Here is a 17,490-nt window from a genome sequence, read left to right as displayed (position 1 = left end):
GATATTCGCAAGAGTATGGCATAGATTATGAAGAAACTTTTGCTCTTGTTGCCCGCATGACCACACTTAGAAGTTAGAACCCTCATTGCAGTTGCTTTACTTAAAATCTGGTTCATATATGAAATGGACGTTAAAAATGCTTTCCTCAATGAAAATCTTATGAAAGAAGTGTTCATGAAGGCACCCCCAAGTATGTGCATTCCTCAAGGGAAAGCTCTTTGCTCATAAAATACTTTGTATGTTTTGAAACAAGTACCCAAAGTTTGGTATGATAGATTTAGCAGAGTTATGCTTGATATTGGTTTTAGATCTTGTTTGACTAACACTGCTCTACTTGCTAAGGATTCTGATGCAGGTACTGTCATTTTGCTCTTCTATATTGACGATATAATCATCACTAAAGGCAATAAACAAGGAGTTTAAAATATTAAAAGGATTCTTAAAACTAATTTTGAAATGATTGATTTAAGTTTTTTAAAATACTTTCCAGGTATAAAGGTTGTTTATTTTCTTAAAAGGTATCTATTATCTCAGTCTAAGTTTGCTTCTGATATTATTCACAGGCCTGGTATCACAAATGACAAGAAGGTTGATACTCCCAAAGTTACAAATATCAAAACAAAATTTGATGATAGAGAGTCTCTTGATGATCCAACACCTTCTCAACAACTTATTAGAGCCATTTCTTATTTGTCAATTAATAGACCTAATATAGCACACTTTGTACACACAACTAGTCAGTTTCAGCACACTCTCACATCTGTTCACGAGGATTGTTTTGCATATCAATAGATATATTAAAAACTCTATCTCTAGAGGTCTGTTTATATCTTCTTCATCTGTATTAGACTTGCGTATATTGATGTAGATTGAGAAGGTAATCCCAACAATAAGCATTCAACCACGGGTTTCTGTGTTTTCTTAAGTGAATCTCTAATCTTGTGGCTGCGCAAAAAGCAACAAAAGCTGACTTTCGGGCCATGGCCACTACTATAATGGAGGTGGTATGACTAAGGATATTTTCGGTTGATATGGGAATCCAAATACAATGAGCTTTAAAGATGTGTTGTAACAATAAGAGTGCTATCTTCATTTCTAGCAACTGCACATTTCAAGAAAAGACCAAGCACATCGAGATGAATTATCATTATGTATGAGAAGAATATCTTAAAGGCGTCATTGATCTGCCATATGTCACATCAGAGTACCAATTGACAGATTTCTTCACCAAGCCTCTCGCTGCTCTTAAATTTCACTTTCTTCTTAGCAAACTTTCAGTTATTTTACCGTAAGTTTGAGGAGGAATGTTAAAATTGTATATACATATAATGTGTATATATATATAATATATATATATATATATGTATACATATTTGTATATGTATATATGTATGTGTACGCATATATATTATATATGTATATTTATTGTAAATATTTTTCTTTTTTCTCTTTTTTTTTTACTTTTTTTTTTGTCAACTGACTAGTCAATACAAGGTTGATTAGTCTTTGACTAGCCGTTGGAGCTAGTCCAACGGCTACAAATAGAGTTGTTGGACTAGCTCTAATGACTCTTTTTGGCTGTCTCTCTTGTATATAAAAGGGGATGAATCCCATCTTGTAAAGCAATGCTTCTAGCATTTTTGGGTTATTAACAAATTAATATTTTTTATGCTTGTGAGCCTTCTTTGTGTATTCCCTTTGTGGGATTTGTGAGTGTGTCCATAGTGACCACACTTTTGTGCTTGTCCACTTTGTTTTTTGGTGGACTTTTGTTTGTGATAGAAGGCTCTTTTGGTTCTTTACAGTTACTTCTCCCAAGCAAGGCCTAGGCATTCAGCAGTTGGGCCTTAAAAACATTGCTTTCATTTTGTGATTGATGATAAGGCTTCCTCATGGGTGGCTCTTGTGAAGGCCAAATATGACCTGCTAGGCACACATGATCAATGGACTGTTTCAGGATCCCGTCGTTCGAAGTCAGCCACTTGGTCGGGTTGGGTCTGGCCAGTTTTCCTAAAGCGGTGCAGGATTCTCACTGATGCTAGTGGTTCCAAAAGGATACTGTGAATTTGTGAAGAAGACAATGTATTCACCATTTCAGCTTGTTATTTTTCCTTAACTAGGCCTGGAATCCCCAGGTTCCTGGATGACCTACTATGGGGTTGTGGGCCTACACCTCGTGCACAAGTCTTTGCTTGGATCCTTTTCACATGACAGGCTGCAGACCCATTCAAACATGAGCAGATGGGGCCTTCACTTGGCTAGCCATTGTATTCTTTGCACCTCCCATGAAGAAAACAACTTCCATTTATTTTGGGAGTGTTCATATTTCCAGGATATATTCAGAGCTTCATGGGCATTACCAGAACTATTAAGGGAAGAATCATGGTTTCGCAACCTGTTATTGAAAGCTATGAAGGTATTTTGTAGTAGTTGATGGAAGTTCATTTGGAGACTTTGGTTATTCACTGATTGGTGGGCGATTTGGAAAGAAAGGAACTCAAGAACATTTAAAGAATCTTATAATCGCCCTGCTAATATCCTGCACCATATCCCATCAGACGTCTATCTAATGGCGGACAGGAAATGGGGATTTAAGAATTGTGTATGGCTACAATCTCTCTTTAAGACATGTAATTCCTTGTTTATATCTCTACAGGCCAATCTCTCGACAACCTATTCTGATGTATGATGTTTGATCTTTGATTAATGAAATGTTTCACCTTTCCCTCAAAAGCAAAAAGAAAAAAGGCTGGTAAATGCTTGTGTTTATTCCAAATCTGCTTCACCTTGTGGGTTGTGGGTGCACAATATGCAATAAGAACGTTGCCATGCTCCTCACGTAGAAGTTGTAGCATACAATCGAATATAAAGAGCGTGAAGAATCCAAGGATACTCATTCCAAACCAACAATAGTCTTCTTCTAGGCCTCTATGTTAATTTGGATCAAACTGATCAAATGGATCTAGCATAGGTATGAACTGGTCTTAAGTTATCATGAAGATGGATTAGATCTCTTCCACAGGAAGATCAATCATTCTATCCTATATAAGTTGTTGCTAAGCTGTTGTTGATGGTCCCTACGCAAATTCAAAGTTTGGACTAGGTTTGGGTCAAGCAAATGGGATATGGAGGGCTTTTGGATCCAAATACAAGATATGACTTGAGGATTCACTTTAGATTGGACCTAATTGGTTTTGGTTCAGGTCTAAATTTGGTTTATATGGGGATTGGGTAACTGATTCTAAGATGGGTTTTGGTGAATAAAATGACAAAAATAGGTTTGGGCTCATTAAGAGGATCTAATCCAGATCTACATTAACTGGATCTAGATTTTTAAGATCTTAGATAGGTCCTAAAGGAGGTTCATTTTGAATATATTTCAGTTGAATTTTATCTATTAGAGTTTAGATAATTTAGAAATATGACAGGGATAGGCAACCGTACATCATGTTCTTGTTTCAATTTTCTCTTCTAGAACAAATGCAATTTGAACTGCTTGCTCCAAATGTGTTACAGTGGCATAATTCAATTTTTAAAATATACCTAGCGATCTGATCATCAAAAGTCTCTTGAATCTAACCATGTAGTAAAAAATTATGAAAATCTTTAGTATACTGTGTGATAGATCTTAAGCCTTGTCAAAGTAGGAGGCATCACAAATAAGCTTGATGGGCCTTAGCTTGCACTCTTACATCTTCACATGCCTCATGTGCATTTGATCCCAGTAGATCAACTTTTTGCTTGCTTTGGACCTTGGTAGCAATTGATCCTGGGACTTGTGGATTGTTATGGGATACAATGCTTAAGCCTGTGGTTGGTTGAGTCTGTGTTTGGTTCTGGTTTGAAAAATAAAGTGACTTGGATAAGAATTTTAGTTTGGATCCTTGGGTTATAGTTTGAGTAAGTAGATTGTTGGATATGAATAGCATCTATTTGAATTTGGTAGGTAGGTTGTTGGATTTGGGTAGGATCCAACTGGATCATGGTTGGATCTGGGTAAGAATAATGGCTTGTCGAACCTATAATAGGTTGAGACGAATATTGAGTAGGGTTTTGAGAGTAATATTAGAATATGGATCGGATATGGATCCAGTAGAGGATCCATATCACGTGTATGTTTTATGTAATATGTATTACTAATATAGGGCAGTTTTGTCCATGTAAAAGAGTTGTAACCCTATTAAACTTAATAGTGATTTAGTGCAGCCATTAAGAAAATAGAGTGGCTGCCGATTCCCCAAAGAAGTTGTTGTTCTCTCCTCTTACTCCTTTCTTGGTTTCTTCAATAAAACACGCCAACCCATTGGCAGTTTTAACAAGTAACAGGTCTAGCCTAAACACGATTCATATCCATAATTATGATGGATCTAATCTTGACCTGGTTCATGATGATATTCGAGTTCCAACTCCTATTTTGATAAGCTTTTAATTAGGAAAATGTCCTAATTTTAATAAACTTCTAAATTTATATCTGAATTAATTATATAGATCCAATATTTATTATAAAAGACCCAAATAAAAAATAATATTCAAATTAAAAAAATGGATTCAAAATGATCTAATAGACTCGAATTATGCCCCACTCCTACTCCTGCATCAATCTCTTGTTCTTGCAACCCATCCTGATGCAGATTGCGTGGTGACCTTATTACCAGGTCGGTGACTAGGTATGGAGTATATTTAGACTGATACCTTCTATGATGGTTTAGTAAATGGCAAAGTACTATAGTGAGATTTAATATGGAGGCATGGAGACAAAATATCAATCCATACCAGAGGCCATGGTATAGGCATTATGGAGTCATTACCTTCTAACTGCCATGTACAAAATAGTGGGAAGTTGCTTTATTATAATAATCAGAATATCATAACTATCTCTTTCAATGTGGCCTAGCATGGAAAGATGAAACATGTGGAACTTGACTTTTATTATAATAATAAGAGTATCGTAACTATCTCTTTCGATCTGGCCTAGCATGGAAAGATGAAACATGTGGAACTTGACCAACACTTTGTGCGTAAAAAAGCAGAAGAGAAAGGAAAACAATCTTTGCAGACTTATTTACAAAGCCATTGCCAATTTCGTTCATTGGTTTGTGAAAGGAAAACTATATATATGCATGTGTGTGTGAAAGAGGAGATGACATGTTCTAAAAGGAACATCCTTTGGCTGCAACTCCCTTCCTCCTCTTCCTTTTCTTCCTTATCTTCTTTTGTTGTATTTTCTCTTTGTTCTTGCAAGACATGAATCTCAAGGAAAGATTGACACACTGTACCTATGCCACACAATGTAAACATGGGTGATATTGAGAACTTCTATGTACGGCTTAAATAAACCTTAAACTTGAACCAACTCATTTTATGATCTAGTGAGCTTATGGTCAGTAGACGGTATCAAAAGTGTCTAATGTTGATTATATATTTGTTGGTTATTAATTATTAGGTAACTATAGATCTTTGGCATGCTTTATACTTTTTAGTTCATAATTGACAATATATAACTTCATATGTGAGGATTTTGTAAAAGGTAGCATAATGGTGCATGACATGTTTTATACTTTAGTTCATACTTGATAGTTTATAACTTCATATGTAGAGGATTTGGCAAAATATAACATAATGGAGCATTTTTTATGTGTTTGTGTATGCTTATATATGTAGATGTATCCCCATATTCATTATTTTAGAAATTTCTCATGCCATACCTTTACACTCATGTCATACTTCATACCCCCACATGTACCTATGTGACATAGGATCTAAGTCACACGGACTCGGCTATAAGGTCGATGCACCCGCGTCGACACGCCCTGACACGGGTGCGGCTTCAAACATGGGGCGGACACGGTCAACCAAGTGTCGGACTCGGTCAATGCACCGGGAACGAGTCCGTCCACATTTTTGACTCGGTCAACTTTGACCAAGTCTATTTTTGTCCATTTTTTAGGGCAAAAGATGTATAAAAACTAAAAAAAAATCAATCGTTTTAGATTTTTTTAAAATATATATATAGCCGAGTCTTATTATATATATATATATATATATATATATATATATATATATATATATATATATATATATATATATATATATATATATATATATATATATATATATATATATAGTCGTGTCCCCGTGTCCAAAATTTTTGAAATTGCTCCGCACCCGTGTCGCACCCGTACCCGTACCGTACCCGCACCCGCACCTGCACCCGCACCCGCACCCATGTGACATAGCATAGGATTTATCCCATGTCATGCACAAAATAGCAAGGCCTTTCCAAAGCAATTTTTTAAAGGAGAAATCCGTCAATGACTTTCCTTTTAAAGGTTGATTCACATTTTGCAATAGTTATTACATTCTCTAGCTAAGCTGAACAAACACTACACTAGTTGAGGCTTTGGCATCACACTATCACCGAAACCAGGTTAAGATCTAGCAAATTACTTGGAGATTATTTGTCTAGTGTCCTGTATTTGGTCATTTTAGTTTCATCAGGCCGTCCTTTTCCTAAATGAACTCCAGTGAAATATTCACCTCAAATTGCCATATTCAACTTCCTGTCATTCGTATCAAATGCTATTAGCTAAAGTGTGGGCCTTATGTAACCTCATATGTTTCACTAAAACATAGAATTCACTTGTATTTCATGGACTCCTAAATGTCATGCATTATTGCGTCATGCCCAACATCTATCATCTTTATCAAATATATATACCTTCCATGCTTACCGAATGGACTGCAGAAACAGCCTTCTATCATAAAGGCAGTAATGGTATCTCACAACCAAGCATTGATAGTAATAGTTCATGCTAACTTCACATTTTTAAGCTTTGGAGAAGACTGTTCACATAACCAAACCTATTTAAGTCTGGAGAGTGTTCTCACACACTGATAACACTAGAATGTGATTAAGAAAAGAAGAATACCTTCTCATGGAGGTCACATATTGGAAGGGTGCTTCCAATTCTATTAATCTATCTGTGCCTTTGCTGTGGCAATGCAACACTTTGTGAAATTTGTACACAGAAGCTATTTTAAATGTTACATCATATTGAACCGCCACATTCTTGACTAAAGTCCATAGAAAAAAGAGAGATTTCGGTTTGATCTATGCTAGGTGGCACTTATTCTAAAGTCACACTTATACTAGATGCTGGTTTTCTCCGTACAATTCATAATCGGTTCCAGTTACATATCCTATCAACTGCAGATGCCTTCTTGGTCAATGATAATGAGTCATGCAAAATGCATGGTTGATAGACATCATTAGAGATCATGTAAAATGATGAGAATACAGAAATTAAGTGATCAATTGAAGAAAAAACCACATGGGAAAGAAACCTAGTCAATACAGAAACATAGAGATTTGCCTGTTTCAAGTGACAAGCAGATAGACCTGCTAGATAACAGGATGTAAACTGAACAGCAGGTACATCTGCCTGATATGCAATGCTAGTGTAGAGTCTGACGCACTGTCATGTGAAGGTTGCTATAAGCAAATGATGGAGCTACGATACAAGCTCATTTGAAACAAATATCCGGATGTATATCCTCACATTAATGACAAGAAATGTGGAAATAAGTTCAGCAAGGAACTGGTAATAGAGTTTGCTTCTGTTGTTGATAATTGCATAAGAGATTTTCCTAGAAGCAGACAAATTGGAAATTGACCATATTTCGTTTTTCTGAAAAGGAAGAAATATTTTATTAAAACAGAGATGTCAAAATAAAATAGAGGACAAGAAGTGTCGGGGACAATGTTTCTGCTTATTCTAAACCCCTTTTTGAGAAAAAAAAAATAGAAAAAGCTGCGTACATTCAGAACAACAAACTCTGCTTCATCGCTTCATCCCAATTTAGAGAGGCAAACTTCTTGGTATCCTAAACTCCTGTGGTATAACAACCTACTATATCTAGCACATGGAAGAATGAACAAGTTACACTGTTACAAGTGAAGTATGCTACAACCAAGAGGTGAAGTATGAATTGAAAGGCACCGGGATCTTCTCTCAATGAATTAACGAATACAAACTATAATAGATGATAAAACAAATCCAGAGGAAGGGAGGGACAGTATCCAGATGGGCATCAGCGAAAATTAAAGCAATAGTCAAGATCCATACTGTTAAAAGAGTCGCAAGATAATGCATATGGTAACTAAAGTTCTTGACTAAAGGAAGAAAAGTTAGTATCTACCTGAACGTAAAACCAGATCAGCCAATAAAGTCATTGTAAAGCTAACTTCAGAGATTGTGGTCATAACACAAATGCTTCCTTGATAATTAAATGATACAGAAAAGCTTTTTCATGCATGCAGAAGAAATTCTTCACCACTTAGAATATCCAATGCCAAAGTTTACCAAGAAAGAAAGATCTAGATTAAGAGAAATTGCGAGATTCTCCTTTATCCAATCCAAAAAATGGTTTTTTTTAGGTGCTCTAATGAACATACAATTTATCAAATAAAAAATTCAACGAATAGAAAGAAGAAAAAATCACCATCTTTTAACCGTGATCAGAGTAAAGTAATTACTCTAATGGCTTTATGGATCCGCGATGAGAATGAAGAAGGGTCAACATACCTCCTCTGTGCGGCTGATGGCAAAGCCCAGTCTGGCATCTCCATCTCTGAGTTCGAGCTCCACCGGGAACTCACCGGCAACAGGCGCGTACCATAGACGGACAGATCTCACCACCCCGATGTCTAAACCATGGTAATCTTCGAACCCGTAAAGCCCTGCGTTGGCCACATTCGAGAGCTCAGACAGAGACCCCGTGTTCACTGTTGAAGAAGCTCTGTCCCCTGATATCTGCCAACGTAACTCTACTTTAATCGCTAACAAAAATAGTTAAAATTTTTGAAAAATCTAAAACTTACTCCCAAAGAACCCTATCATTATCATTAATTAAATGATGCAGTAAGTAGAGAGATGCTACAGTAAAGGGGAAAAAATCGCGTGCAATCTTGTTGCATATTTCAAATGTGCTGCTGCATCTGCTGTTGCTGACAAGCTATATGAAAAAGATGGAGGGTGCTCAGGGGCAGAGGCACAACAGAAATGTGTAATATAATTGCACTTGATCCAGCCATGCAGTAAAGAGGTGTGCCCTTTTTAAGTCCTTTAATGAGCATCCAGTAACCGACCCAAAAGCCATAATTTTTTAGGGCAGATCAAGTGCAATCACATTGCACACTTTGAGTGTGCCGCCACACCTGGTCGCCCTCCATCTCTTTTCTTAAAGGCAAGCTGGGGTTAGGCAGACCCCCCACCAGAACAGAAAAAAATTATATTTTGCATTGAGCAATCAATCCTTCAATGGTGACCAATCTGAGGGATGGTGTTTCCAGGATTTTTGAATCCCCCTATGGCTAATTTGGCGAAGTGGTTTACAGTAAGGCAAGCTGGGGTTAGGCAGACCCCATCAGAATTCATTAACTTGTATGGGAATGAAAAAATTTAGATTTTGCAGTGAGCAATCAATCCCTCAATGGAGACCAATCTGGGGCATGGTCCTTCCAGGATTTTTGAACCCCTACTTTGGCTAATTTGGCCAAGTGGTTTCCAGTAAGTAGAGTTAGACTTCAAAAGAACATGTTTAATACACAGTGTACAATGTAATTGTCAGTTGTCAGTTGTGACCCTACAGCAGATGGAGGGCAGCCAGGTGCAGTGTTACACTCAAAGTGCGCAATGTGATTGCACGTGATCTGCCGTCATAATTTTGGGCACAAAGATACTGATACAACTATCATTGGGACTGACTGAAACATTATTGGAGTTGGGTTTGAAGTCTAACTCTGTTGGCTCATTGAGAAACTGACTAATACGGAAATCTATATTGGGTTGGATCAGATGACACCAGTTCACTGAAAGCACATTATCTTTGAATATTTCTATGGTTTTATCTTTGATGTTATCTATAGTACCATCCATTTCAGTATCTCTGTAAACTCAAATACTCTTTGTATCTGGTTAAGGACAAGCCAGGTTGCACGTTAGGTTTTCAAACTATAGGTGTTCTATCAGACTAGCCTGAGTAGACGAGGTCCCTTAAGCTGAAAATGGGTCCAATGTCAACCCATTAGTGTTCACTGGACCTGCTCAAATATTTTGTATTGAGGTTTAGGTTATGTTGGGATGATCATATGATTTAAAAATATTAGTATAAAACACTAGGCCAGAGTCAATTAGGGACATCGGAAAAACATCATAGCTCAAAACTATTGTGAAGATATTGGCGATATCCTGAAAGCATCATACACGAACACGATATTTTAGGTCACTGTTTTAAACCCTAAAATATATTAGATATTTACGTCTTTATCAGTTACTTTTTGTGAAAAAATAGGTGAATTGCAAATATATTTTCTTTTCATCTCTTCTTGCAAATATATTTTTATTTTTAAATTTATTGCATTTTACTGATAAAAATGCAAAAAAATATGAAATTTGACCGATGCTGCTTTGGCATTTTAAACGTTGTCACTACGGCTCAAACCTGACCCGCATAATATTCGGGTCTGATTAGAATGATTTTTTTTTATAATCTAAGGAAAAATCTCCTTCATTGCCGACTGCATATTGACTGGCCTCCTGTTGCTAAAACCCTTGAGGTCTCCTCTGCTCATCGAGGAGTTCACCCTGCTTAGACCTTGTGGTAAGGGACGCCACCCGAACTTGTGACATTCCGACTACTGGCTGACATTTATCAGAGCCCTTGTGGGCCAACCAGAATGAATGATTGATAGTTGGATTGCCTTCTCTATGTTCAAATTATGGCCTGGGTAGGTAGGGTTACCCAACGTATATCTGACCCATTAGAGGTCTCTCTCTCTCTCTCTCTCTCTCTCTCTCTATATATATATATATATATATATATATATATATATATATATATATATATATATATATATATATAAAGTTTTGGATCATGTAAGTATGACATGCATGTATATTTTTTTATGATCTTTAAAAATCAACGGCTCACAATGTACCAAAATTTTATGATTTAAAAAAAAACTTATTTTTATATCTAAAAAACATGATCCAATACATGATTCCTATCAAATAAACTATATTAAGTATACCTATAAAGTCCTGAGAAGATGCAACCTATAACTATGATTTCTAATAGGTGAAAGTAGTTACTCCCAGAGCACTTTAGCATTATATATATATATATATAGCATTTAATAAAAAAGTCAAAAAATATGATTAAAAATCTATTTTTTTAGAATTAACCCTGTTTCACCAATGGGTTCCACCAGTAGAAACCTGATCAGGTGCAATATAATTGCACAAATATTTGTGCATTAAGCACCTCATCACCCTCCATGGGGACAGGCATGTCAGTTGTGGGGCCAAGGACTGATAGGGGCAATCAGAAGTTTAATGCACAAATATTTGTGCAATCATATTGCATCCGATCCGGACCATTTCACGTAGTGCCAGTGAACAAGTGGTTAGCAAAAAACGGACCCCTGAGGTCTGTTTAGCATTTCTCATATAAACTGTCACAGGGATGTAACATTTTAATGGCGTGTCATTGGTGACATGAGTGGACATGCTTGAACACCACACGCATCAACAATATTTTTTAATGTTTTAAAGCACTATTTTAATAAAAAATATTTTTAATATTAAAAATTTGTTTTTTATTGATTAAAAAGTTTTCATGTTGAACTTGTGAGTCTAACCTACTTCAAGTGTCCTCGTGAGCATACAAATAAAAGGGCGGATCACTAATGCAGCCAGAAATTCAATTTCACAAATGTGTTTGTGTGTGTCCTAAACTACTTGTTTTTAACATTAGATGGAAGAGAGAGGTGCGTGTGGGGGCAGGGTCGGAGAGGCACAACATTTCAGTCAGGGTCCCTTTTAGGGATTTCAGGGTCAGGGTTAGGGATGGCAGTGGATGGGGGAAAACAGAACCCCACCTCGTTTGGACCGAAGATGGATGATATGAAATGGGGATTACCCGAGGACGGACTTACTCTTGCCCCCGCCCTGCATCGTCTCTGATTCTCATTAAGAAAATTACTATTATACCTCTCTCTCTCTCTCTCTCTCTCTATATATATATATATATATATATATATATATATATATATATATATATATATATAACCTAAAACCCTTTCTCGAATCTCTTCTGGCTTTTTTTTTTCTAACGAGTCGTGGGAGCTCTTATTTTTCTCCTCTTCTTTTTCTCTTTTCTCGAACGACAAAAGGCAACAGCAACAAAAAAAACCAAAACAATAAAGCCCTGCTCCACCCCTCGCCCTGTTTGGACCGAAAATGAAGGACATGAAATGAAGAAAGAACCATAAATGGAGATTAAAATTAAAACTCATACTGGATAAGACTGGAATGAAGGGTAAAATTTTGAGACAAGCGGAGGTGGGGCATCCCTGGACAGGGTGAGCACTTGCCCAACCAGTATGTGGCTCCCCCAACTCTCTGGAGTACAGCCTGTCAGAAGATGATGAGCAAATCAGTTGCAGCAGCGGCACACTAAACGTGTAATGTGATTGCACCTGAACTGCCGTCATGGTACCCAAGTCGGAGAGGACAGCGTTGATTTGGTTGACCCAAAACCCAAAGTGAATCGACGCGGTTCCACTGACATCGGCCACAGGCGAAGATGTATTAGTATTACCTTTGTTAATAGCGGCTCAGTCTGCATGTTCATGAAAACGATGGGTACGCCGGAGGCCTGGGCAGCAACGAGCCACGCGTTGGCCCTAGCAAGAGTGTCATCGAGATCGTTGTATTGAGCCGATACGCGGTCGGGAGCGCTGGGGAGGACGAGCAGAGAGAGAAAGCAGCTGGAGTTTGGGATGGGCAGGTAGTCCCTCATCATCTTTTCCCAAGGATACGACACGTACCCGTCCTTCAGCTGAGCCCTGCATAGTGCAGTCACCACTCTTGTGCTCCTCGTGCCTGGAAGCGTTCACCCAAAGTGTCACAAATCTCGTTAATCGGATTTTTTCAGCAGGAACACTGAAAATTGTTCTTCAGATCAAAAAAATCCTTAAAATATCGACATATATAAAATCTAATAAAATTTAAGAAATTGCATAAACAAAGAAAAAATCTACAGATCTAAGAAAACAAAAAACAAAAATGCAAATTTAACCACAATATCAGGATATTTTTGAAAAAAAAAAGATATTTCGAAACTGCCACGGTTTCATCACTATCAGTCTATCACTTAGTTTTGTTAAACATGTCACGATAAAATCATGATATTTGCAAAATATCGTCAGTATCGGTGACCATGGTTTAGAGAGAGAGAGAGAGAGAGAGAGGGGGGGGGGGCATATGCCACCTCTCTGGATGTGAGCACATGGACCCACATGCCATTGAACGTGAAAGAACACCATGCTCTTCCCAGGTCGGTTAGTGGGTAGCAGCCAGGTTGCTCCAGGACCAGATCCAACCTACTGGACGATCCAACATCTAGACCCAATGCATAGGTCCCAAGAATTTGATCCATTTTGGTTGGATGTCGGTCCAACTCGAGTTCCCATTTCAACAATGACGTCTGACTTAGGCTAGGGGTACAAGTTGGCCTCCTGTATGTTGGAGCAAGTACCCATTGTAAAAGGATATTTATACAAAGTCAAAAATGTCGACTAGCAGCCTCACGCACCGTAGCGCGGCATACCAAATTTATCCACCATCGTAGAAGCTACGCGGACAACAATATGACCCACGACAAAAATAAAATAAAGTATTTACGAGAGCACCACCACCACCATACCATGCTATACGGATTTTCAAAATTCTACGAACAAATATCCCGATACCAAGCAATGCTGTCAGTATCGTTGAGTATCGGCCCGACCCGATTCAGTTTTTTTTCTGGGTTATGATTTTCGCTGGGTACCCGACCCTAATAGGTTTTTTGTTTTTGCTGGGTTCCCAATCCAACCCTTGTGTTTTTAGTAAACATAAACTTCTAAAATTATACGAAACGTGATTTGATTGAGATTTCATTTTTGTGATCCTATAAAACCCGAACCCAAACCCCACAATTTATTATTTGAACAGGTCTGGGTACACCCTGTTGGGTGATCGGAGACCCGACCTGTTGACAGCCTACTCATGGCCCAGAGGTTTCGCTTTTCTACAAATTAATTCCTCAGCTTTCTAAAAAGAGCTAGCAGCATAAACTCGCTGTCTGCTCCAACTGTGGTATTGTCACATGGCCACTTTCTATAGCAACCCTCAAAATCCTCAGACTTTCTACAAACAACCAGAGTAGATAACCGCCATCTCCAAGTCCGGGACTGTCGTGGCCTAGAGGTTTCCGCTTTCTGTGGAATTCCAAGTATCCAAACACGCTCCCGAAAATTTAGATGACAAGACGGTTGTAAAGCACAAAAAAGCCCTTTCCTAAGCGTAGATTCCTAACGAGCCAGTGGATTCACAACGAACGCGATGTCTCCGCCATTGACAGAAGACGAACAAGGAAAAAGATTTGTAGAAAGTCGAAGATTAGGAAATATATTATAAATAAAATAAAATAATAACGCATTGGAGTCAACGGTGGCAGGCCGAGGTGGACACGAATGACTAACTGAAGAATCTAAAGAACATAAAATTTTCCAGAGTAGAAATTTAAAGAGAAAAGTAGTTCTAAAAAGTATATATGTACATGAAAAAAAAAATAAGAGAAGGAGAAGAAGGAAGGGGCTTGCCTTGGAGCTCGAAGCACTCGCTCTCGGTGCGATCGACGAAGCCGACGGCGTAGTTGGGGTCGTCGATAGAGCGGAGCATGTACTGCTTGCGGCCGGCTGCGTCGTTGGGGACGATGCACGCCTGCAGCTCCACGAACTCGTCGCGGCCCCTGCGCACCCGGATCGTGATGGACGTCTCGTTCCGCTTGTAGGCCGTGTGCAGCAGCTTCTGCACGCCGCTGCGCCCACTCTTGAACGGCGACTTCGCCGACGCCGAGCTCCCGATGCGCAGCTCCTCCACTATGTCCCCCGTCTGCAGCATCTCCCCGTTCCATTCGTCCGCCTTCGAGCTCCCTTTCAGGCACTCGATCGCCAGCACATGCGCGTTCTCCACCCCCGCCTTGTCCATCGGCATCCTCCTCTTCCCCCCAACTATCCCGGCCGGACTCTCCTCATCAAACACCCTGCTCTTCAAGAAAGGATTCGCCGTCTCCTCCGTCCCGAGAAGCTCCACCAAAGAAAGATTTCCCTCTACCGTTCGCTATCTCCAAAAAACAAAATTCCCGATCTCAGATCCCTCTCACGAAGACGATGCCACGATCCGAACTCCTCCTCTAACAGACTTCTCTGCAAATCGATGTGTGAATTAGTTTCATTAAGGACATGCTTAGGCACCGATGCTCGTGTTTCGAAGAGCAATTCGACTTCCACTTTGCGAGAACCATTCTCGCAAATTTAGGCAAGGTTTTGCCCTCGATAAAGGCCGGAAGACATCGGAATTTCGCGATTCTTCCGCTGAATTTTCGCGATTGCAGAACATATCGAGAAAGTGAACTAATTTTTTTCCAAATCCTTCGCAGAAAACCAAAGGTTTATAGCGAACTGCCCCATAATTCCGTAAAAACGTGTTTTTATATGCACATATATTTCAAATTTAGCGTCGAAAATTGAAGGAAGAACGAGACGAAAATTGTAAGGAGGAAAGTAGAAAAGAAAGGCAAAAATCTACCTCTCCAGAAGGCGGGCGAGGGTCGCTGGAAGCTTGGGGGAAGGAACGAACGCGTTCCGACGAGGGACTGCGGGAAATAAGAGAAAGAGGGAAAAGTCTCTCTCTCTCTCGATTGGCAGACGCCGTGCGCGGGCCGGTTGACGCAGACTGAGAAGGAGGGCGAGAGGGCGCGTATTTATAAGGTGGGGTGACGGTGGCCAGTTAGCGGTGATAGGGAGGAAACAAGCCTGGCTGGTTGGTGGTGAAAATGGGTCGGGTTTTGCAGAATATCCGACCCTAATTTTGACACATTGTTTCTGGATAAAATAGATCAGGAACGGTACCTTTCGCAATTCGGATCATTATGTTATTGGTTTTATGTTCAAATTCGAATGGGAATCCAATGCGTTTGTACTTTTTTACATGTAATAATGTCTTCTTTCATCTTTGGTGAAAATGGATCGGATTCGGTTGTATATCCTATCCTACTCTGACACATTAAAATGCGATCCAAATATAAACTCTGGTTTATTTTTCCGTGTTAGGATCAGCGTTCTATGTCCACTTTATGTTTGAATTCCCCAAATTGCTTTGGATCCACAATCGGATTAGGACCTATTTCATGTATTTTGGATTAAAGCCTGGATCTCGAATGATCCGGACCGTATCCGACCGTTCGCAATCTCTCGGAATGTTGACCGCAGGTGACGTGCACAGTCACGTCTTAACCATTTACGTTGTCCACCAATCATGAATGGGCTCGCTTCCTCTTTCCCTCAAAAATATCTTATGTTTTATATTTATATATTCTTATATATATATATGAGTAATACGTTCCTTAGGTACCCTTTTTCATTACGTCTCGTTGGGTACACTAAAAAACAATCGTTTTAAGTATTATTTTTTCTCAAGTTTAACACCGTAGATGTGATCTATGGGTTTTGTTTAGTGGGAACCGGATTTTAGATCGCTGGAATCTGACCTGTATACAGGTTTTTCCGGTGATCCAAAATCAATGGCTATGAAGGTACCAATTTTTCTCTACTGATAAAAATATGTTTTTTTGTCAAGAAAAACATGATCCAATAATAGATTCTCACTAAATTGAGCATGTTGAACACATCTAACAGTTCAGATCTATTATAAAACACTTAAAACCTATGGGTCAGAACGAGAAATGAGGCCTAATATGTTCAGTTCTTATATATATAAAAGAATGAAAACCCTCCCAAACATCAATATAATTTTTTTTCAAAATTCTGATGTCCTCTGGAAGATTGATTTACTATAAATCGATACTTAGATCGTGAAATTTATGAAAATCATACATAGTTGATTTTGAAACTTATAAAAACTTATCCATGCATAGTAATCAAAGGATCCAAGAACTAATTCCTATAAAAACAAGATATAGACTACATGGTCATTATTTTGAAAAAAAATACCAAAAATCCAATAAAACATCCATTGAAAAGGTTTAAGAGGGTTTTCCATTGGGGGTGGTTTTCATTTCCCTATATATATATATATATATATATATATATATATATATATATATATATATATATATATATATATATATATATATATAGGTGCACAACTACTTCCCGGACTCCACTTCGCCAAAAAAAACAGCAAAAACTCATTAAAACATGCATTTTTGCATAGGCCATGATGGACGGCCCAGGTGTTTGTGCTACCACTTTTTATATATATATAGAGAGAGAGAGAGAAAGAGAGAGCGCTGACTATATTAAGCCCTCTTTTCTGCTCGATTAGGCATCATAGTTTCAAGTGCTTCATGATAGATTTG

The 17,490-nt window shown here is 38.4% G+C and overlaps 1 protein-coding gene across 2 annotated transcripts in view; it reads right to left on the bottom strand.

Moving 5' to 3' along the window:
- The window catches only part of LOC149827954 (uncharacterized), a 30,198-nt gene extending 14,090 nt beyond the window's left edge, over positions 1-16,108 (bottom strand). Inside the window, exons 1-4 of one of the 2 annotated variants that reach the window (XM_090019744.1) lie at positions 15,699-16,108; positions 14,711-15,316; positions 12,664-12,947; positions 8,586-8,813 (exon numbers count right to left, since the gene is read on the bottom strand). In XM_090019744.1, coding sequence (XP_089875870.1) covers positions 8,586-8,813; positions 12,664-12,947; positions 14,711-15,104 — 906 coding nt within the window. In that variant the 5' untranslated portion in view covers positions 15,105-15,316; positions 15,699-16,108. Of the gene's footprint in view, positions 1-8,585; positions 8,814-12,663; positions 12,948-14,710; positions 15,582-15,698 lie in introns of those variants that run through there. The other variant, XM_090019745.1, reaches the window with a different exon arrangement.
- Positions 16,109-17,490: the final 1,382 nt, after the last annotated feature.

The sequence above is a fragment of the Nuphar pumila genome, chromosome 10 (assembly GCF_984573655.1).
Source record: "Nuphar pumila chromosome 10, dmNupPumi1.hap1.1, whole genome shotgun sequence".
Lineage (NCBI taxonomy): Eukaryota > Viridiplantae > Streptophyta > Magnoliopsida > Nymphaeales > Nymphaeaceae > Nuphar > Nuphar pumila.
Note: the sequence above shows the minus strand (reverse complement) of the source record. Positions and strands in the feature narration are given on the sequence as shown.